The sequence below is a fragment of the Orycteropus afer genome, unplaced genomic scaffold (assembly GCF_000298275.1).
Source record: "Orycteropus afer afer isolate SDZICR_OR568_19922 unplaced genomic scaffold, OryAfe1.0 scaffold00011, whole genome shotgun sequence".
NCBI classification, from domain to species: domain Eukaryota; kingdom Metazoa; phylum Chordata; class Mammalia; order Tubulidentata; family Orycteropodidae; genus Orycteropus; species Orycteropus afer.
In genome coordinates, this window is record NW_006921598.1 from 16,607,550 (window position 1) to 16,631,512 (window position 23,963).

At 36.9% G+C, this 23,963-nt stretch overlaps 1 protein-coding gene across 1 annotated transcript in view; it reads left to right on the plus strand.

The window, feature by feature from the left end:
- Positions 1-23,963, plus strand: part of ME1 (malic enzyme 1) — a 231,625-nt gene that overhangs the window by 79,689 nt on the left and 127,973 nt on the right. The window contains exon 4 of the mRNA XM_007951230.2: positions 20,362-20,437. Within this exon, the coding sequence (XP_007949421.1) occupies positions 20,362-20,437 (76 nt within the window). The remainder of the gene's footprint in view (positions 1-20,361; positions 20,438-23,963) is intronic.

A 23,963-nucleotide genomic window follows, 5' to 3' on the forward strand; every position in this document is an offset into this window, starting at 1 on the left:
TTTAACTTGATATCTAAAAAAAATTATCAAAATTTGAATAGTTTCAAAGATGTGTGTGTGTAAAATATAGACATAGTAAAACTTACATGAAACATTTTTTAAGTTAAAATAATATGAAGATTAACTATCAGAATAAATTTTTCATAAATTTGACAAAATATTATCTAATATCTAGTTGAATGATATTCCTCTTTTTAATGAATTTTTTATCTAGTATATCTAGAAATATTTAGTAGTTTGGAAAATTTTCACTTACATTTATAACATCACTAATACTTAACTGCTCTCAATTGTTTCAAGATTTCTTTCTTGCAGTTAACATTTTCTAATTACTGAGAATAGCTGGAAATATATGCTTTTCTTTATATAAGAAGAAAAAAGTCATTTTCAGTATATGATTCTTTTGCCTTTACTGAGTTTCTGCCATAAGAGCAAAGCCACCACCCCACTGATTTACGTTGTATATGGATTCAGAACCAAAATACCTTGATTCTAATGCCACAGTTCACTTGTAACAGGAATGTGTGGAAGATTGTGCAAGACAAGCCTCCCCATTTCCAGTAAAATCCTAAAAATTTTTGCACCATGTAAGAGAGCATTATAGTCAAATTCAGGATGGGTAATAAAATACCCTTCCTTTCTAAAACAGGAGAAAGTCTAGTGGAAAAGGAGACAGGGAATGGAGAACCTAGATTTGTTTTTGGAGAACCAGGCCAGGTCTTAGAGAAGACCAGTTTTAAGGAAGAGAGAGATGAAAGTGAAGGTCTGGAAAATTTATTACTAAAACTATTTATGCTTAGGGTAGGAAACACTGCCAAAATAAAATAAATTAAAAAAATAACTATTCGTGCTTTTGTACCACTGACAAGGCCTTCCCAAGCCATACTCCAATTTGAAGACTTTGAAAAATTTTAAGAAAACTTTTAAATATTTTTAAAAATCTACATGGATGTATTCATTCATTCTCTAATTTATTCATATATTATTAATGGAATGCTACTGCTGCATAACAAATTACCCCCAAATTTAGTGGTGGTATTCTCACTCAATTGAGTAGGTTGGCTGGGCTGAGTTAGGCAGTTCTTGCATAGGAACTCTCATAGAGTGTTCCAGTCAGAGAGTAGCTGGGTCTAGACTCATCTGTGTCTTGACTGGGCTAAATGTCCAAGGAGACATCTTCTCTTACCTTTCTCGTGTCTGGGCTGGGCTGGCCATAATAGCTGTGGAATGGCTGGCATCACTTTCTCTCCATCAGCCTCTCCTTGTGGCTAGGTTGAGCTTTCTCACAACATAACTGTCTTGGGACTGCACGAGCAAGTGCTCCAAGAGACAGGAAGTAGAAAGTGCTGGTTTCTTAAAAACTAGCTGGAAACTAGCACAGTGTTACTTCTGCCATATTCAATGAGGCAAAAGAGTTACTGAGTCAAGGAGAGGGGACGTAGACCCCACTTCTCTATGGAAAGAGTGTCAAGGAATTTGTAGCTGCCTTTAATATGCCTCAGCTACTATGTACAAAACACATCACAATTCCATAAATATAAAATGATGTTGATATAATGAGTAAAACAGATGGAATAGTTTGTCTCATGAAGCATCTAGTCTTATGACAGAGACAAACAATAAAGCAAGCAATTATTTTATCTAAGTTCAGAACCAAAGTCCCTGATTTACAACATATTCGAGTTACAATGAACTGTACTCAAAACCATCTGTTTATTTATTTATTTAAGGTACATCTTATTGTTAGTAAAGAAGCTCTGGTAATGGAGTGGTTAAAGTGTTGGGCTGCTAAACCAAAAGGTTGATGGTTTGACCCCATCAGCTGCTCTGTGGAAGAAAGGTGAGGCAGTCTGCTTCCATAAATAGTTACAACCTCAGAAACCCTATGGGGCAGTTCTGTTCCTACAGGGTCACTATGAGTTGAAATTGACTCAATGATAGTGGCTTTTAGTTTTTATTGTTAGTAATTTATACTACGTACAATGTTAAAATATATCTGTAAGCTAATACATAACATCTCCAACCCCCAAAGACAAATAAAGGTTGGATTTATAAAGATAATGATAATAAAAGGCAATAATAAGGAAAACTAAAAAAGAAAAAAAAAATGAAGTATTCAATTAACTTCAGAATCAATTTATGATAGAACTGACTTATGACATAGTCATTGGAACAGAAGCCTATTGAAAGTCGGCGACTATAAATACTGTGATAGGAACTTTCCTACTACAGGATGCTATGAGATTGTATAGAAGGAGTATCTATATAGTAGTAGATCTGAAATCCAGGCAAACTCCCCAAAGGCAGTAATCAGAGAACTCTTGTGAATCAAGTTAACATTGTTTATGTTTATCCTTTAATTACTGTTTTATTTATATGATAATAACACAGCTTAGCCTTTTGAAAGCAAATTTTTCACTTGTGAAACACTTAAAGGAAACTAGTGACAAATTTCCAGGGTTAAATTTGAGTTTGTGCACAGATTCAGGAATTATGGTTATTGGGGTAGGTCCAGTTTCTCAGGACCCAGCAGTGGCCACCTCCTCTAGAAAACCCTTTAGAAAAGTGGCCAGGCTTCAAAGGAATTTGCTTAAACTGTATTTGGCAGTATAGCTTACATTTTTTAATTGATGAATTTTCTTATCTGTGAAAAGGGGAAAAAAAATCTAGACTTCCAGTAAGAGGGAGGAATAGGCAGACAAGCGACACAGACCCTCTTCAACAAAGAAAAGAAAACCCAATTGGCAGAGGTACAGAAGATAATCCTGGAACCCTGAGCTTTGAAAGGAACTATACAGAAGTGGATTGGGCACCAACTAGTAGACAAACCTGAATGAAAACAGAACCTAAGAACAGGCTCTGTTTGCCAGGATCGGCGAGGACATACAAGAGGCTAACAAAGGAAAGGAGACAGGTGGTGAATGTATTAAGTGCTGTCAGCTAGTGAATAGAGGAGCACAGCACAGTACCCTGCCTGTATAGATAACATACAAAGAAAACAAAATTGTGAGCAAGTCACTCCAACATATGTTGTTGTTGTTGTTATGTGCTATCAAGTTGGCCCTGACTCATAGCGACCCCTCCTTGGATTGCTGAGGCAGTATCACTATGGAAGTAGATTGCCCAATCTTCCTTCCGAGGAGTGGCTGGTGGGTTTGAACCACCAGCCTTCTGGTTAGCAGTCAAGTACCTTAGGCACTATGCTACCAGAGCTCCCACTCCAACATATAATCACCAATTAAATATAAACACAAAAACGTCACAATGCCTGGGAGACAACAGAGCATCACAGTCCACACAAAGAAGCAAGATAAAGTAGGAGAAACAAGGGACCAGGATACAGACCCAAAACACATCCCTGAGGAAGACACAGCATTGGAACTCCCTGATAAAGAGTTCAAAAGAATTATATTTAGGTATCTTCAAAGGATTGAGAGATGGACCAAGGAAAACACAGACAAAACCTTAAAAGAATTTTGGAAGAAAATACAAGAACAAAATGACAAATGAAAAATTAGAAATGATTCTAAATCTACAGATAGAAATCCAGAAGATTAGTACTAAATTGTCAGAAATAGATAACACATTGAAATGGCAAAGGAGTAGAATTGATGCAATGGAAGACAGAATTAATGAGATTGAAGACAAATACTTGAATACTTCTTTGGAAAGGGATCAATCAAAAATGAGATCAAAACAAAATTAAGAAAGTCTAAGGTTCATGTGGGATACCATTAAAAGGAATAATCTGTGTGTCATTGGAATTCTAGAATAGAAAGAGAAAAATGAAACCACTGAGAAAATTTGCCCAAGATTTGTTGGAGGAGAACTGCCCTGATATGATGAAAGATGAGAATCTATCCATTCAGGAAGTCCAACAAACCCCAAACAGGATAGACCCCAAAAGAAAAACACCAAGACATATCATCATCAAACTCACCAAAACCAAAGACAAAGAAAGAATCATGAGAGCAGCATGGAAAAAAAGAAAAGTTACCTACAAGGGGCAACCAATAAGACTAAGCTTGGATTTCTCGACAGAAAACATGCAGGCAAGAAGAGAGTGGGATGGTATATAAAAAACACTGAAAGAAAAAAATTTCCAACCAAGAATTATGTACCCAGCAAAATTGTCCCTCAAATATGATACTGAAATTAGGACATTTCCAGATAAGCAGAAATTAAGGGAATTTGTTAAAACCAGACCAACCTTACAAGAGATGCTAAAGGGAACCCTTTGGATAGAGAACCAACAACAACTGACCATTAACACACATGATGATATAATCCAGAAACCAACCCAGCTATGGAAGTATCCAAAGTAAATAAGCCTGTTGTTGTTGTTATGTGCCGTCAAGTCGGCCCCGACTCATAGAGACCCCTCCTTGGGTTTCCAAGGCAGTATCACTACGGAAGTAGGATTGCCCAACCTTCCTTCCGAGGAGTACAAGATTATAAACAGGGAACCAGAGACACCAATGGACAAATGAGGACAACTACAAACCAAAAAGAGGGAAAAAATCTGTGTCGTTACAGAACTTCTAGATGGTAGGGAAGTCGAGACAATTACAAGATAGAATGGAATGTTCTAAACTTGGGAAGAAAACTATAAATCACAGAGTAATCTCAAAGAAAAATGATAAGCCTTCACATCCAAATAAAATAGAGGACCGGCATAAATATTCAGCAAATACTAAAACAATAGCAATGAAGGAAGTGATAACATGATTCATAAATAAAATGAGCTCAGCATAGAAAAGTATATGGAACAAACAAATCAACACAATGAAAAAGCACATGACAAAAATGACAGAAAACTCCACCTCAATACCAAAGGAATTAACAATCCAATTGAAAAATGGGCAGAAGACATGAATAGACAATTCACCAAGGAGAATATTCAGGTGGTCAGTTAATACATGAAAAGATGCCCACAATCATTGGCCATCAGAAAGATGTAAATCAAAACAACAATGAGATATGCTGTCTCACCCCAGCACTGATGGCAAGGTTCAATGAGATAGTAAATAACAAATGGTGGGGATGTGGAGAGATTGGGACTCTCATACACTGCTTGTGTGACTGTGAAGTGGCATAACCACTGTGGAAAGCAATATGGCGATTCCTTAGAAGTTGGAATTGGAGATACCATTTGACCCAGCAATCCCATTACTAGGTATATATCCTAGAGAGGTGAGAGCCAGGACAGGAACAGGTACATGCATGCTCATGTTCATCACAGCACTATTTACAATAGCAAAAAAGATGGAAACAATCCACGCCCATCAGCAGAAGAGTGCATGACCAAACTATGATACATACACATACTGGAAGGCTATGCAGCACTAAAGAATTATGGAGAGTGTGCAAAACACTGCATAATATGGATAAACTTGGAGGACATTATGCTGAGTGAAATAAGTAAATCACAGGACAAATACAGTATTAGTTCATTGTTGTGGAGGACAAGGATTCTGGATTTCTATCTGTAGATTTAGAGTCATTTCTAATTTTTCTAATTTTTCATTTATTTTGTCATTTTGTTTTGTTGTGGAGGAAAGGTTTATATATGGAGGGAAACTTTCTTTGTTGGTATCCAGGGGTGGGAGGAGAGGGGAGGGAACATTGTCAAAAAAAAAAAAAAAAATGCATTGACCCATGTCACTTTAGTTTTGTGTATTTCACTGTACATAAGCTATATTTCAATAAAATGCATGAAATAAATAAATAAATAAAATCTATCCAGAGACAATGCATATAAACAACAGTTTTTCCTTGCAGATTAATGCAGACTTGTTCCTACAATTCTCAGTACATGCACACTTGTGGATCTCTGTCAGTTTTCTAAGCATTAGAAAAAGAAATGAGACTAACTGCTTGAATGGTTTGAGCAATTAGTGTTGAGGGTAGATAAATTACTCTGCTAGAATACAGACTTCTTTAAGGTTAACAGATGATGTTTCTGTATACGTGTTTGTATGTGCTGTAAGAATGTCCATATAACCACAACTAACAGGGGGCAAAGTTATGATAACTTCTTAGGCACAGTCAACCACCCTGATGGAGTGAGTTGTTGGACCTGTGGGCTCGGGAACATAATCACAGGGAACATCAAGATCAATTGGCATAATACACTACACGAAAACATTGTTCTACATTCGACTTTGGTGAGTAGTGACTGGGGTTTTAAAAACTTGCAAGTGGCCATCTAGATGCAACAATGGGTTTTTCCTCATCCGGAACAAAGAAGAATGAAGAAAACCAAAGACACATGGAAACAGTTAGTCTAGGGAACTGGTGACTACGTGAACCTCAGCCTATATGACCATGAAACCAGAAAAACTAGATGGTGCCAGGCTACCACCATCAACTACTCGGAAAGGGCTTAGTACAGGAAATCCTGGATAGAGTGGGAGAACAATGCAGAACAAAACTCAAAATCATAAAAAAAAGACCAGATTTACTGGTCTGATAGAGTCTGCTAAGACCCCTGAGATTATGGCCCGTACTTACCCTTCATGTCTGGAATTGAACTCACTCCAGTGGCTTCCAGCCAAACAATAGACAGGCATATAGAGTGAACATTTACATCAGGTAGGTACACTCCTTAGGATGATCAACTATGGGAGAAGAGAAGGGCAATATTTGCACAGGGAGATAGCTCAGGGGGCAGGAATGCAGAGGAAAGAAGGACACAGGGAAGCAGTAACTACAGGGAAGAAGTAGGAAGAGAGCTGTTACATCATGGGGAATTATAGTTAATGTCATGAAACAAAAATGTATGAACTACTTGTATGGAAAATGAATTTGCTCTGTAAACTTTCACCCAAATCATGATAAAAAAAATTTTAAAAAGTGTCTACTATCAAAAAGAAAGAAAGAAAAGGATACAGACTTCCAAACCAAAGATCAGTAAGAGGAAAGATTTCTGTATAAATGTAGTGTTAAGGCTCTGGGATTTACTTCATTATCAATTTGAAAGGAACCTGAAAACAGAGCTTCAATTCAGAAGCTCTTGCTATCCAAAAATGCTTTTTATCAGAGAAAAGAGAATGAAAGAATTAGAATAAACTTTTGTCTGTTTATACCAGCAATAACATGATTAATGAATGTGGTTACATTAATGACAGAAATTCCTTAAAGATTTTAGACATAGAATCGTGAGCCAAAGTAGATAAATTTCATATAAACAACGGGAAATTTGAATGGTCTGAGTAAAGTGTTACATGTTGCATACACATAATTGAATTCTACTCTGTCTCTTTTGTCATTGCTGTTTCATGTCCTCATTGCCTTTGAGTTCTTGCATAAAAGCAGTGGCATTACTCTGGTGCAGTTCCACCACCAAGTTTCTCTATTATTTCCACTCTTGGATCCTGTTACAGAGTTTATGTTGGCCTTAGATATGACTTACATTCCATAGACATCAAATAACGTGGGAATGCTTTTATTTGCATTTCTAATAAATATTGATAAAATATATGTATTTTCGCTTAAAAGTGAGAAAAAAATATGACTTTTTTCCTTTACTTCATTGCTGTTATGTGTAATGTCAGGACGGAAAGCTGAAATATCAGCCTAGATGTGACACTAAGTAATTATTCTATTCTGATAGGTTGCTAACTCAAACAGGATGTGCACAAGGGATGCTTGGCAAATAATTGGTACTTATGCAATTGCTTTTTATGTATAGAAGTCTACTATTGTAAGGCTGTTTCTCTATTCCCATTACAGCTACTGCTTTGTAGCTCTGATTATTTTTTTAAATTTTCCACACTATATTGTCATTTTCATACAATTTCAGTCTTTTCTATCAGATATTTCTGGCATCTTTGCTACTACCTTCTTTTATGAAAGGGAGCTTAGAAGACACAATTATTACCTAAGGGATTAACACAAGGTAGGTAAGGTTGACTGTTTTTTTTTTCCTTAAAATGCTAAATTATGTTTATAAATTGAACTTGTTGTGCCTTTTCTTCTCTGTATATAAGAGCTTGCAATAATAATAATACAGATTGAGAAAGACCTGGATGTGTCAGCTACTTATTTCTTTAACTTCCACTATCATAGAAAAATATTAATATATCTTTCATAGTCTTCCTAAATTTATCTATTTTAATATTTAACAGCTTTTATAAAATGCAAATCTGAATCACTCATGTTTTATCTTTTTAGTCTTAATTACGATTTCTTAAAAGAATGATTCATATAGTTTTTATAATTATATTGTATTTAAAATTATTTTATTTTTCTCTTTCAGTCTTCTCTATGCAACCTTTTAAAATGTTTCTCTACAGCTTGACTTTTAAAACAGTTAATTATCTTTGCTGTTTTTCCAAGACCCTTTAAAAATTTTTTAATAATCAGTTTAAATATTATTATACCAAAATTAATTTAATTAGAAATACATGTTGTTGTTGTTATGTGCCGTCGAGTCGGACCCGACTCATAGCGACCCCTCTTTGGGTTTGTGAGGCAGTATCGCTATGGAAGTAGATTGCCCAACCTTCCTTCCGAGGAGTGGCTAGTGGGTTTGAACCGCCAGCCTACTGGTTAGTAGTCAAGTGCCTTAGGCACTACGCTATCAGAGCTCCCTAGAAATACATAGAGCTTTGATATAATTGGTCCTCAAGTTATAACATGAGAAATAACATATTCCTTACTCTCAAATTGTTGTTAAAAAAAAATGTAGCTTTTGTTGGCTTTCATTTCTCATAGTTTTTAAAAAATGAATGAAAAACCTCATACCACAGGATAATAAGAATTGAACTGTTTTTACTGAGTAGATTGATTCAACATTAGGAAATGTTTGTCTACTTGCTACATCTATAAGTTACAGAAAGTTAAATATAAGGCCCAAACACATATATTGCCTAAATAACAGAGAATAAGTATCTTGTTGTTGTGTGCTGTTGAGTCAAACCCAACTCATAGTAACCCCTCCTTGGGTTTCCGAGCTGGTATCGCTACGGAAGTAGATTGCCCAACCTTCCTTCCAAGGAGTGGCTGGTGGGTTTGAACCACCAGCCTTCTGGTTAGCAGTCAAGTGCTTTAGGCACTGTGTACCAGAGCTCCTATAGGGATCTTACCTCCCTTGAAATGATGACAACATTATCATGTATGTAAAAGGCACTTGCCATCTTTATAAAATTAGTGGCTACTGAGTTGACCAACTCATGGAGACCCCATTTGTGTCAGAATAGAACTGTTTTCCATGACTGATTTTTTGGAAGCCAACCGCCTTTCTTCCGTGTACTGGAACAGCCACCCTTTGAGGTGGCAGCTGAGCATGTTGGCCATTCACACCACCCAAGTCCTCCACATGTATTGGACAGGAAGCTACTGATTCAGACCAGTTAGCATGGCTTATAGTAGAAGTGTATGCCATTTTCTTTTAAAACAAAAAAAGGTTTTGTTCAATAATACTGTGACCATTACACAAGAAATGTCAGTTTACACTGAAGAATTGACAAAAAGGAAAAGTAGTCCATTTGTTATGCTTGATGTAACATTCTTAAAAATTAACACCATTATATAACAACAAATAATGTAACATTAATAATAAAACATTTTTTTTTATCTCAGAAAATTCAAAATCAGAGTGGATGTTTCTCTTGTATTTTTGCTGGTTTCTAGCATTTTATCTTGTCTGTAGCAAATGAAATATAAATATGTGCCAAATGATAGAATGATTATCTGAATTTCACTCTTTATGTCCATGCCATTTGTATTAGTTTTCTATTGCTGTGGAATAAATTAACACAGACATGGTAACTTTAAACAACATCCATAAATTAGCTTGCAGTTGCTGTGTAAGTTAGGCTGGGTTTTTTGCTCAGGGTGTCACAAAGCTGAAACCAAGGTGTCAGCCAGAATGATTTCTTGTCTGGAGTCTCTGCAGAAAAATCTACTTCTACAGTCATTCTTGTTGTTGACAGAATTCAATATTTTGAAGTTGTAGATCTGAGGTCTCCAATTCCCTGCTGGCTGTCAGTCAGGGGAAGCTCACAGCTCCTAGTGGTTGCTTGCATTTCCTGTTACTTGGTTCCTTGCATCTTTAAAGGAACTCTGGTAACATAGTGCCTAAAGCATTTGACTGCTAACCAGAAGGCTGGCAGTTCAAACCCACCAGCCACTCCTCAGAAGGAAGACTGGGCAATCTACTTCCATAGTGATACTGCCTCAGAAACCCAAGGAGGGGTCGCTATGGGTCAAGTTTGACTTGATGGCAGTGAGTTTGGTTTCTTTGGTTTCCATCTTTAAAACAGCAATGGTGCACTGAGTATTTCTCACACTTTGAACCTCTGGCTTCTCCTTCTGTGACAACCTGGAGAAAATATTCTGCTTTTAAAATGCTCAGATCACCCAGATAATCTTCCTATTTTAAGGTTAACTGTGAGGCAGGATCAACTTGATAGCACTGGGACATAATATAACGATCAAAGGGTGAATGGAATAAGAGGATATGACCATAATAAGTACCTATGCACACAATGAAAGGGCCCCAAAATACATAAATCAAACTTTAACAGAATTGAAAAGAGACGTTGATCTTCACACTAATAGTAGTTGTGTTGTTGTTGTATGTGCCGTGGAGTTGGACCTGACTCATAGCGACCTCTCCTTCAGTTTCCAAGGCAGTATCACTACAGAATTAGATTGCCTAACCTTCCTTCCGAGGAGTGGCTGGTGGGTTTGAACCACCAGCCTTCTGATTAGCAGTCAAGTGCCTTAGGCACTACACTACCAGAGCTCCTATATATTTCTATATTAGTCTTTATTGGTATTCAGTCATAAGGATGCCACCTGCCCCTGAAGCCTGCACCTTCCACTGGGTCCCTCCTTACCCATAAACTCTGCTCATCCCAGTTTTTTATTTCTAAGTAATACCAGACTTTAGACTGAACCATTTAAATAGCCTTAGTTACCTTTCTTCCAAATCTGGTGTGATCTCATGAATTGTGATTCTTCCTTATATCTAGTAGCTTTTGAGCTGTCAATTGGTTCTCTCATTCTTTCTTAAATCCTTAGTGTTATTAAGATCTATAATCTGTTGCCCAGTGTTAACACTGAAATTGATCTGAAATTGCTGATCTCTAGGTCAACAACAACAGGTCCTTAAGTGCTCCAAATCCTAGAACAGGGTATGGCTTTGATTCTTGCCACCTCTGTTCATTTCCTAGGACTGCTATAATAAACTATCACAAACTGGGTGGCTTAAAAGAACAGAAATTTAGGGCTTGCAGTTCTGAAAACTAAAAGTCCAAAATCAGGACATCAGCCATACTGATTCTTTCTGAGCCTTTTTCCTAGCTTCTGGTTACAGCTGTAGATCTTTGGTATTCCTTGACTTATGGATACATTATTCCAGTATCTACTTCTGTCTTCACATGGCTGTTTTCCCTCTGTACCTCTCTTCCCATTTTATAAGGGCAGAACTTGTATTGGATTCTGACCCACCCTACTCCAGTATGACCTCATGTTAACTGATAACCTCTTGAAGACTCTATTTCCAAATAAGGTCATAGTCACATGTACCATGGATTAGTACAATTCAATCCATAAGAGTACCCTTTCCCAGGGAATTTGCACCTAAATCTGGATTTCTTCTGTCCTTTACTCAAAAGATCCTTAAAATTCTATTACTGACCACTTAGCTCCTGAAGGTTCTCCATCCCACATTTTTGCTACAATCACATCTGAACTATATTGTTTCTCCTTGTTTCTTTCCTGGTTCCTTCTTTTCTTTCTATTAGAAATAATTACTGGCTTTAAGAGCTCATAATCTAGTAGGACAGACATATAAGAAAACAAACAATTATATGATAGGTGATCAGTGTTACGATAGAGAAAAACAGCAAGTTGCTATGGATTACAGAGAGATTCCAAACTCAGTTTGAGAAGATAAGTTAGGAAATATGTCCAAGAAGTGGTAACATTAGAACTTTGATGAGTAATAAGAAGCTAATCTAGCAGTGAAGTTGAGCTGCAGAAATCAGAGGGATGCCTACGTGAATCCTCTAAAATCACGTAGAGCTGGAAACTACACATTTCTCAAGCTGATTTAATTCCAGGAGCAAGGGTGGACCAACAAATGGGAAGTAAATTCAAAGGATCAGAATGAAGAAGAATGGACCTTGAAAATGAGTCCAAGGATGGAGCAAAACAAGGAGGCCGTAGGCTGTTATTATGCATTAGGGTGAAAAAAAAGAGAAAAGTTAAGCATTTGAGCCTGGAGAACACCATTTAAGGTAAGCAGAAACAAAGGAGACTGAAGAAGACTAAGGAGTAGTTAGAAAGTGTCAGTTTCAGGAGAAACTGGGCTAAAGGAGGGAAACACTAACATTTTATTTATTCACTAATACTGTGAGTAAGAAAAGAAAGAGTAGAGATGAAAGGAAGTTTATACATGAGTAGCTAGAAATTAAGGGTCCTTATTTTCTTTTTGCAGTAAAAAAAAAGTGTGCTAATCTAGTAAGAGTGGAGAGTGGTGGGAGTTGGGTGCAGGGGACTGAAGTAGGGCTTATGGATAATTTAAAAATAGGTAATAGGAAGGTTCTTGAAGTCAGTTGAGTTGTGAGGGCCTAGCTGGCATTGGAGAGACCATGATGTTTTAATGGATTTAACATGCCTGGTTGAGTGTCTTTCTTGTGTATCCCTCTGAAGACTTCTTAGAGAAAGTTTCAAGGTCTTGGGCTAGGTAATTAAAGGATGACCTCAGGACAGACATCTTAGTCCAGAAAGTGGGGAAGTGCTCAACAGCACTACAAAGACATAGAAGCCAACTTAAGGGGGCTCCCACTGGCTGAATCTGGGACAGTTTGGACAGTAAGATTAATTTTAGTAATATATTAAAACCTACTGAATAAAATGGAAAACTGTGAGGCCATATTGATATGAATAGGTATATGAACAAATTGAAAATGTGATGAATAGGGTATTTACACAGTTTCAAGGAATCCTTCCACAAAATACTTTTAAGGAAAAAGGAAAAAGAGTAAAATTGTAATGGAGAAGACTGATAGATATTAGTCAAGTGATCAAAATGAGCTGTTCAGTAATGGGACAACTAGAAACTGTTGCCACCTGATTGGGCACAAATGCGAAGAAACTATTATCATCATGTCTGTGATATTCCTGACAAAGATAATTAATTTGAATCTATTCATGAAGAAACACCAGATAAAGCCAAATGAAGGGACATTGTGCAAAAACAGTGACTTGTAACAATGTATTCAAAAGTATTAAGGGAATGAAAGTCAAGGAAAGACTAAGGAAGTACTCCAGATTGAACCGGACCAAAGAGACATGACAATTAAATGCAACATGGAATTTTGAACTGGATTCTTTTGTTAGGAAGGGCATCATTTGGACAACTGGTAAATCATAAATAGTATCTCAGGATTATATGGTAGTAATGTTATCAATATTCATTTCCTGATAGTGATTTTGTAGGAGAATGCTTTTGTTTATAGAAATTATTTGATGATGATGAGACATCATGTTGGTACTTATTCTCAGGAAAAATAATTCTTTGTAATGTACCATTGCAATTTTTTTATAAGTTAGAAATTATTATTATTTTTTTTTTTTTAAAAAAAAAGAATGCTTCTAACTATTTAATGCAGGAATTGATAATATTGGTCAAAGCTTCTTAAATTGTCTGCCCTTGACCTCCCTTGGGTTTGAAAACACTGTTTATTATTGTTTTCTCAAAGACTCTTCTTAATAATCCTCTGCTTTTGTGCACTAATTTTTAATGCTTGACTTTTCTTTTTCTCTATAGTCTCTTTCAGTACTCCTTTTAGTTCTAGGCATATGACTCCTAACTTTATGTCTATCCTAGCTAGCTCCTGATATTTAAACCTACATTTTACCTGAAGTTAGCTTTCTTTAGTACTTCTTTTCCCATCAACCCAAACCTTCTGGTATAACTCAACTTTGGGTTAACTTCCAAGGCTCACTATTATATAGTTATGAAAAATATTACTCACAAATAGGCATTAGTGAGCAAATAATAAATATTTATTATCTCAGAAGATATTAAAATCAGTTTCTATACTCAAAGAGTGGATTATTAAAGAAAACTTGTGTCCTTCACTGGGCCAAGGGCAGGGTCTTGAACCCATTTTCTACTAGAGAGAAAAGTGCTAGGGAAGATTATGGTATCTTTTATGTATACTAATTAGTGCAGCTACAGTGTGGGAGGCTTTCTACAGTGGGTGTGAATAACACAAATGGATGCAAATTATTGATAACTTATTACTTTGTTATGCAATATTGCAAAGGGGTCTTTGAGAGGTTTGATAGTGCTTTTCTTTTTTCTTAAAGAATACTACGCTTAAATTATCCCAGACAAAAATATAGTCTAGTTACAATAGAAAGTTGCATGCTAGGAAGTGAACTCCATTTTGATATAAAATAAGCTTCATTAGGGATGTTGTCTGAGAAAACATGAAGAAGTAAGAATGCTACCTCATCCTCTAAATCTGTTTTCAGAGTAGAATATGTACAGTGGTAGAGGTTATGAAAAAAGTTAGAACTAAATAACAAAAATATAACCAACATTTAAAAATATAATCCACATTTAAAAAGTTCTGTGGCACTGTGTTTAAGGCATTTGTTTGCTAATCAAAAGGGCGGCAGTTAGTACCCATCAGCACTCCATGGGAGAAAGATGAGGCAGTCTGCTTCTGTAAAGATTTGCAGACTTGGAAACTCTATGGGCATCACTATGTTGTTGTTGTTGTTATGTGCCGTCAAGTCGGCCCCGACTCATAGCGACCCCTCCTTGGGTTTCCGAGGCAGTATCACTACGGAAGTAGGATTGCCCAACCTTCCTTCCGAGGAGTGGCTGGTGGGTTTGAACCGCCAGCCATCTGGTTAGCAGGCAAGTGTCTTAGCCACTATGCTACCAGAGCTCCCGGGCATCACTATGAGTCGGTATTAACTCAATGGTAGTAGATAACAAGAAATAACACAAAAATATTATTTTTGATTGTCATGTTTCACATATTTTTAATAAAAGCAAAAATAAATTGAGCAGGAACATGGAATGAGAAGTGGTTATTGTAATTCCATTCTTTTAAAAATATTATTGGTAAATAATTTTTTTGTCTAAACTTTCCATCTGATGACAAGATACACACACACATTTAATGTTGATGATTAATGTCTTATATCCAACATTATACCAGCAAGTATGAGTCCTTTCTGTGCTGAAGCATTTTGACCATCTAATTGAGCTTCAGATAATGGAGACATTCCAGGAACTATTGAAAATAACGCTCTCAAAATATTTGAGTTTGGTGGGATATTACAGATGCTTCATTTGTTGAGCTCTCTCCAAAAGTAAGCATTTTTACCACAAATGAATCTCTACACAGTGCAAGAGAATACAAGTGGACAGGTGGCTCTTTGAATGAAGCTGAACTCAGATCTTTGTATAATAAAAAGCTTGGCATTTACTTGGTGCTAATTTTGGTATTATTCATTGTCCCTTTCTTTCTTTCTTTTTAATAAAAAAGGTACTATTCCCTAAGATCAGGAAACTTTGAGAAATGTTATTTTGAAATGTTACTTTGAGAAGTATTACTTAATGGTATATTGCCAAAAACATTTTAGGTAATTCTCCAAAAGTACCTTCTTTAAAAAATGCAAAGCTCTTTTATTTTAATTTCACAATTATTTCTTGAGACTTTGCTGATTGTATAGGAGCAAGTTTGATATGAGGGGGATCCAAAAGAAATACTTATAAGCAGTTTGTAATAATTTAAGAGAAGCTAAATAAATCCATACAGAGCAGCAAGAAACATAGAAAAGTGTATAGTTTAGTGCCAGCTTCATAAATTAATATTCTTTTTGACTCAATCAGTAATCTTCCTTTAGCACTTATTACCATAATATAAATTTTGGTACTTAATTGTTGTTGTTATGTGCCATTGAGTCATACCCGACTCATAGCAACCCCTCCTTGGGTTTCCAAGGTGGTATCACTACGGAAGCAGATTGCCCAACCTTCCTTCCCAGGAGTGGCTGGTGGGTTTGAACCGCCAGCCTTCTGGTTAACAGTCAAGTGCCTTAGGCATTAAGCCAGTGTTTCTTTTGTGTTTTCTGTGCTTTAAAAGCACCTGATTATAGAAGCTTTATTCTTCTAGTACTGAAGTCAGTACATATTATTGAACACATACTACATACCATCACACTTACAGTAGGGTTATGAAAATAAGCAAAATGGAGTTTCTGCCCTTTAGGAACTTATTACTTTGAGTATATATGTGTACTGGGTTGGCTGTTGGCAGGGTGGAGACAGACTTTAAACCTATCAACAAATAAATAAGATAATTTCAGATACTTATAAGTATTACAAAGATGAGAAAAAAATGTTGGGTTGGAGAATACACGAGTCATTGGAAGAGTTTTGCTATGAAGAGAAAAGAGTAGTGGGGAAATAGTTGGTGAAGACTGTAAGGTTAAAGGAGAGTTTCATCATTTTGCTTGTTGTTACTGTTTTTCCATGCCAATAAGAATATCTCGTAGAGAAAATGATGGTGCAGGAGAGTAATGGGATAACTACAGGCGTGAGGGCTTCAAGAAGCTGAGACGGGATGGAATAGCATCCAGAGCCTAATGATATGGAAATTTCTTCTACTAGAACGAGAGGGAAGATGGAGAATTTACAGTTAAATTAGTAGAATTTATGTTAGAAAAATGGGATAGTTTTTACCCTGTTACCATCTATTCTGTTTGGAATTTGAGATTAGACTATCAACCAAGAGTGAGGGGGACAGATGTGGGAGATGTAAAGGGAATGAGAAGGTGTGCAGGATACTCTTGGAGAGTAGGTACGCTGAATTTACTAGGAGATCTTATTAATATTTTTTATTAGAAATGAGTGCCTATTTGAGATTTGTAGACATAAATAAGAATGAATCTTACCATCATTATTCTGTGGATTTTCCGTAATAATACTTAACAATACTTTGACCATCTAATAGCAATAAGCATACCTACTACTTAGATTGTGGTCTTGAAATACCACTTTCTGCTAAAAGAAACCAGGACTTTTTTTGAAAAATGTCTTACTTCAAGTCTGGGATAGAAAATATACAAGACAAACCAGGATTATCTTGTCATAACAGAGAGCAAGGAAGCTATCAAAGACTAATATAACTGTTGCCATTGAGTCAATTCCAACTCATAGCAACCCTATAGGAAAGAGTAGAACTGCCTTATAGGATTTCCAAGGTTGTAAATCATTATGGAAGCAGACTACTTCATCTTTCTCCTGTGGAGTGGCTGGTGGGTTAAAATTGCTGACCTTTTGATTAGCAGCTGAATGCTTTATTCCTGTGCCACCAGAGCTTTAAAAAGTGGTGGTTCAAACCCACTAGCTACTCCTCGGAAGGAATGTTGGGCAATCTACTTCCGTAGTGATACCACCTCAGAAACCCAAGGAGAGGTCGCTATGAGTCAGGGCCGACTCAACGGCACATAACAACAATAACAACATGTTAAAAAAAAAAAACCTCACTGCCATCAAGTCGATTCTGACTCATAGCAACCCTCTCTGGGTTTCTGAGGTGGTAAATCTTTATGAAAGTAGATTGCCAAATTTTCCTTCAGTGGAGTGGCTATTGAGTTTGAACCACCATCCTTCTGGTTAGCAGTCAAATGCCTTAGGCACTGCACCACCAGAGCTCCTTTTAAAAAAAAAAAAACAACTACTATACTGATGTCAAAAGGACTCAGGTGCCAATCTGAAGTATCTTCCACCAGCTAAAGATGTCTCCTTAACGACTAAAGTGTGACTAATCCAAGCCATAGGAGCTCTGGTGGCATAGTACCTAAGGCATTTGACTGCAACCAGAAGGAGTGACCACCACTCCTCAGAAGGAAAGTTGGGCAATCTACTTCTGTAGTGGTACTGCCTTAGGTAACCCAAGGAGCGGTCACTGTGAATCGGATCCAACTCCATGGCAATGAGTTTGTTTTTTTTTTAAAAAAACCCAAGCCATAGTATTTTCAATTGCCTATTAAGCATATGAGAGCTAGACAATGAATAAGGAAGACCGAAGAAGAGTTGATGCTTTTGAATTGTGGTATTAGTGAAGAATACGGAAAGTACCATGGACTGCTAAAAACAAAAAAAAACAAGCTAAACTCACTCCTGTCGAGTCAGATCCAACTCATAGTGACTCCTCTTTGGGTTTCCTAGACAGTATCACTACAGAAGTAGATTGCCCAACCTTCCTTCCGAGGAGTGGCTGGTGGGTTTGAACCACCAGCCTTCTGGTTAGCAGTCAAATGCCTTAGGCACTACACCACTAGAGCTAACAAATTTGCCCTGGAAAAAGTGCAGCCAGAATGCTCCTTGGAAGTGAGAATGGCCAGAATTCATCTTGCCTATCTTGGTCATGTTGTCAGAAGGGACCATTCCCTGGAGAAGCATGACATGCTTGGTAAAATGGAGGGTCAACGAAAAAGGAGAAGGGCCTCAATGAGATGTATTGACACAGTGACTGCAATGATGGGCTCAGGTATAGAAAGGATTTTGAGGCTGGCAAGGGACTAGGCAGTATTTTGTTCTGTTGTTCATGTGGTTGCTATGAGTCTGAGACAACTTGACGGCAGCTAACAGCAACAACCAAGGTGGGACAGGTTTAAGTCTCAATAAGGAAAATAATTGATGGATGGGAAAATATAAATTATGTTCTAAGAACAAAAGCAACTAATTAGAAATCCTTTAAGGACTTTAGTAAGTCAGGTCCTTATTTTCAAAACTGATGAGAGAAAGAATCAAGCATTTATCTTTTTCCTATATCATCTGTAGGAGGTCTGGTAGCATAGTGCCTAAGGCACTTGACTGCTAACCAGGAGGCTGGCAGTTCAAACCCACCAGCCACTCCTTGGAAGGAAGGTTGGGCAATCCTACTTCTGTAGTGATAACTGCCTCGGAAACCCAAGGAGGGGTCGCTATGAGTCGGGGCCGACTCGACGGCAAATAACAACAACAACAACAATATCGTCTGTACCATTAGATAACCAAATAAATGGTAGATGTGACAAAGTTTCTCCATAGAAAAGTGTTGCAGCAAATAAAGAAAGAATAATAGAATTAATGAATTTAAATATTAAGCATAAACAACTGCCAACATCACAAAAAAAGATGCTAAAGGAACTGCCAGATATCATATATTCTGATAAAAGAATATAAGGAGCCTTGGTGGCACAGTGGTTAAGTGCTTGGCTGCTAACTGGGAGACTGGTAGTTCGAACCAGTCAGCCGCTCAGTGGAAGAAAGGTGTGACAGAGTGCTCCAGTAAGGATTTACAGCCTTGGAAACCATATCGGGCAGTTCTACTCTGTCCTATGCAGTTGCTATGAGTTGGAATTCCATGTGATGGCAGTGGATTTGGTTTGAATTTGGGATAAAGGATATAACATCACTCATGAAGCGTTTGTCTGAAAAGTTGAAAATGAGCCTGATCAAACCCCTACATTCAACTACCAATTTCCCAGTTAAACATGTGGATGCTTCTGGTTGGTTGGGCAAGTTTCTCTCTGCTTCAATGGACATCATATAGAAGAATTTTAATTCTTCTTAATTCTTAATTCTTTATTAAGCTGTACATTTACAGCTTCAGTGTGCCAGCCTCAATGTGATTTTCTGTATTTGACTAATATTAAATAACACTGAAGTAAACTTTTAAGTGAGGTTAAGATATTTAAAATTTTATTATTTTTATTATAAAGTGATTTATTAGATTTTCATAGGAAGTATGTGTGTCAGGCAGGGAGTATTTAAGATTTCAATTGAGAGTCTAAACAACAGAGTTACAAATAGTAACTAAAACCACAAATCCAATAATCAAGTAAGTTCAACATGAAAGGACAACTCAGCATTTGTCACTCACGTTAGCTATCTCCATCACACTGTGTATATGTAATAAGTGGACTGACTGTACCCTGAAAATGCCTGTTTACATATGCTTCATACTGTTTTTCAAAGAACTTTTACATATATTATTTAATGAAAGATGATAAATGAATGCATGAGTGGAATTGATAATGGTATTTAAGTTCTTGGTGTATAAAAACTGAATGTTTCTTTAATTTAAATTTATTTAAGAATCTGTAATAGAAAAATAAGCTGCCCTTTATTATAATTGTCAATATAGTCTTTAAAGTAATTGCTCCTTAATTTATATAATGTTAATTCTACTTTATTTGAAGAAATAATTTTCACTAGTATTAGTAAAAATGGAAATATATTAATTTAGAAATTGTTTAATGTTTATGAATTTTTTAAATGGTTGACAGGTTTTGAAGTAACTGAAAATTACTCCTTTTTTCTCCCAGAGGTCTCTTTATTAGCATCCATGATAAAGGGCACATTGCTTCAATTCTTAATGCATGGCCGGAAAATGTCATCAAAGTAAGTTATCAGTTTTTCTACTATGGCAAATTTGTTCATTTTCCTGCCCCATAAGACAGTTTCAAACATATTGACAGTATCAGGTAGCATGGCTTGTCTAGTGATGTCACGTATTATATCCCTTTGATGTTTGCAAGGAAGATTAACTTTATTCTGATGCCATTTATACCGTTTCCCATTATTCTGTCCAGTTTCTTACTATTCCTTTATATATTGTGATAATAAATCTTGAAAATGCAATCATATCTGAATAGCCTTAAGAAAACTCCTTTTTCAGATCTGCTGTGTTTAATCATCCACTAAGAGGAGTGTAAGTAGGCCATAAAAATCTGTAAATTTATTTCCTTCATCATTATGATCTACACTGTGAGTTACCTAATGAAACTAAAAGCAGCAGTGTTGTTGTTGTTGTTGTTTGCCATCGAGTCGGCTCCGACTCATAGCGACCCCTCCTTCGGTTTCCGAGGCAGTATCACTACGGAAGTAGAATTGCCCAACCTTCCTTCCGAGTAGTAGTAGTATCTGACATTTGCTAGTTGTCTCTGTGTGAAGCACTTTATATGGATTCATGCTTATAGTTACAATGATCATTCATTGAGGAAGGAAAGACACCAATGGGTTGTACAGTGGTGCACAGTAGTGGGAGACACTGAACACAGGCTCCAGGGGCCTTCAATAAGGTGCTCTTAAATAAGTGCTGTCCCAGCTTCCTTGACTAAGAAAGGTGAGATGTGCTTGTCTCCTCTTTGGTGCTCCTTTTCCTTTCTGTTAGGTGCCTATGAATTTTGTAGTATATTTCAGGACTAAGTTTGAGTAAATAGATACTCTTCAGCAGCATCAATGTGACAAAATTACTTCTGAAGAAAGATTTCTTTAATGAGCTTTTCTGTTTGAGCAGCTGTGGCTAGAATTGATTATATTGCTTCCTAAGGCTCACGTTAAGCAAACTTACAAAGTAAAATGTTTTCTACTATTTCTAATCTCCCCAATATTTTCAGTTACCTCACTTAAGTTGCTCCCTCAGCTCTTCTCCCAACAACTAGATAACACTGTCTACAGATCCTGTTCTTAGGAATTACCCTAAGAAATATGTTAATTCTATGATGCAGAAGTATCTGATCTCCCAAGAAGGATACTTATATTTTAATCAGAATTATAGAGAGAATTTCAAGAAATGATAGAGGGGCTAGACAGTAACCCATCCACTGCAATTGAGTCAATTCTGACTCATGATGACTCTTTTGGACAGAGCAGAACTGCCCCATAGGGTTTCCAAGCCTGTAAATCTTACAGAAGCAGACTGCCTCATCTTCCATGGAGTGGTTGGTGGGTTTGAACCACCAACCTTTTGGTTAGCATCTGAATGCCCTGACCACTATGCCATCAGAGCTCCTTGAGTAGATAGGTAAACCAAAAACCAAGCTCACTGCCATCAAGTTGGATCTAAGTCATAGTGACCCCTCCTTGGGTTTTTGAGGCAGTATCTCTATGGAAGTAGATTGCCCAGTCTGCCTTCTAAGGAGTGGCTGGTGGATTTGAACCTCCAGTCTTCTGGTTAGCAGTCAGATGCCTTAGGCACTACACCACTAGAGCTCAGAGGTAGATAGGTTGAGAGGTCTAAATGTCCCTACAACCATAAAAACTAGACAATAAACAGTCATATTTAAGCAAGGGTTTGATATAAAAAATATTTGAGGAAGATTCAACTCTAGACAGTATATAAAGTGGTTTAGAGTGAAAAGTGAAGAAAGGAGGGTTCTGTAGTCAGGTCAGCTATTACGTAAGTGTAGGCTCTGGGAAAGGCAAAGAAGGGATGAGTACAGATGAGGAAAAAATGTATTTGAGTATCGTGGAAGTTCAGGAGAACCCTTGTGTGTATTACACAGGAAGTCTTTATTCAAGTAGTACACAAATAAGAGTTTATATGCTGAAATTAAGATCAATTTCTGAAATACAGACATCATCGACATAAATTGTGTGTATAACAATTTTTTTTTTCTATCAGAGGATTCTTTAATTACTAAAACTACTCTTTAATGTTGAAACATGGGAGAACTAATGCTACAATGTACATTTGTAATAAGGCGTAACACTGAGGTCAAATATAAAATGACTCAAAACTGATCTTAAAAATTACTAAAATTACCACCTATATAAATATCCATGGTATGATTATATAATTAAATGAACAACTCAGGGATGAGAGAACTTCGGAAATAAAACTTACGAAAAAAAGAAAAAAACAATGATTTTACTTTCTATTCAATACACATAGTTGTTTTCGGTTTTTTTTAAAACTTTTTATTGTGGTTTGGGTGAAATTTTACAAGGCAGAGTCATTTTACATTCAACAGTTCATACACATTTTGTTGTGTGACACTGGTTATATTCCTTGCAGTGTAACAGCTCTCCTCCCACTTCTCCCTGTGGTTACCATTTCCCTGTGTCCTTCTTACCTATGCATACCTGTCTCCTGCCTTTCTCCCTGTACAAATGCATCCCTTCTGATCTCCTATGGTTGATTGTTCTAAGGAGTGTATGTCCCTGGTGTAGGTGTTCAGCTCATAGGCCTATCTGTTGTTTGGCTGACAGTTAAGCCATGGAGGTGAGTTCAATTCCAGGCCCAAAGGGTGACTCAGGGCCATCGTCTCTGGGGTTTCAATGGTCTCTAGCAGAGCAGTAAGCCTGGTCTTTTTTATGATTTTGTTTTGTTCCACATTTTTCTCCCACTCAATCCAGGATTTACAATTTTTATCCCTTTCCAAGTGGCTGGCATTGGCAGCCAGGGTCATATAGGCTGAGGTTCTCATGGTCTTAGTCCTTTGGACTGTTTCCATGTGTCTTTGATTTTGTTCACTCTTCTTTGCTCTGGATAAGGAGAGAACCAATTGTTGCATCTTAGATGGCCACTTGCAAGCTTTTACGATCCCAGTTGCTATTCACTGAAGTAAGATGTAGAACAGTATTTGTGTATACCATGTTGTACCATTGACCTCAATGTCCCCTGTGACCATGGTCCTCAGACCGCAGGCCCAGCCACTCACTCCCTCAAGGTGCTTATTTGTGGCTAAGAAATTATCCTAACTTTGCCCCTGTTAACTATAAACTGCATATGGAAGTTTTTTATACAACATTCAAATAACATATGTAGTAATATCATCTGCCAAATCTATGTATGGTTATGGGTATATTCTCATTTGTCTGTCCATACCTGAGCTTCTTGCCTCCCTACCTATGTATCCACCCATAGATTAGTGTTTGATAATGCAGTCTTGTGTATATAATTGTATTTTGCCTTTATTGTCAAGAGATATGCTTAGCTTTATGTAAATGTACTATCAAAAATAAATGAGAATCCTTGGAGAGATTGGGACTCTCATACACTGCTGGTGGGACTGTAAAATGGTACAACCATTGTGGAAAGCAGTATGGCGATTCCTTAAAAAGTTGGAAATACAAATACCATTTGACCCAGCCATCCCATTACTAGGTATATACCCTAAAGAAGTGAGAGCCATAACAAGAA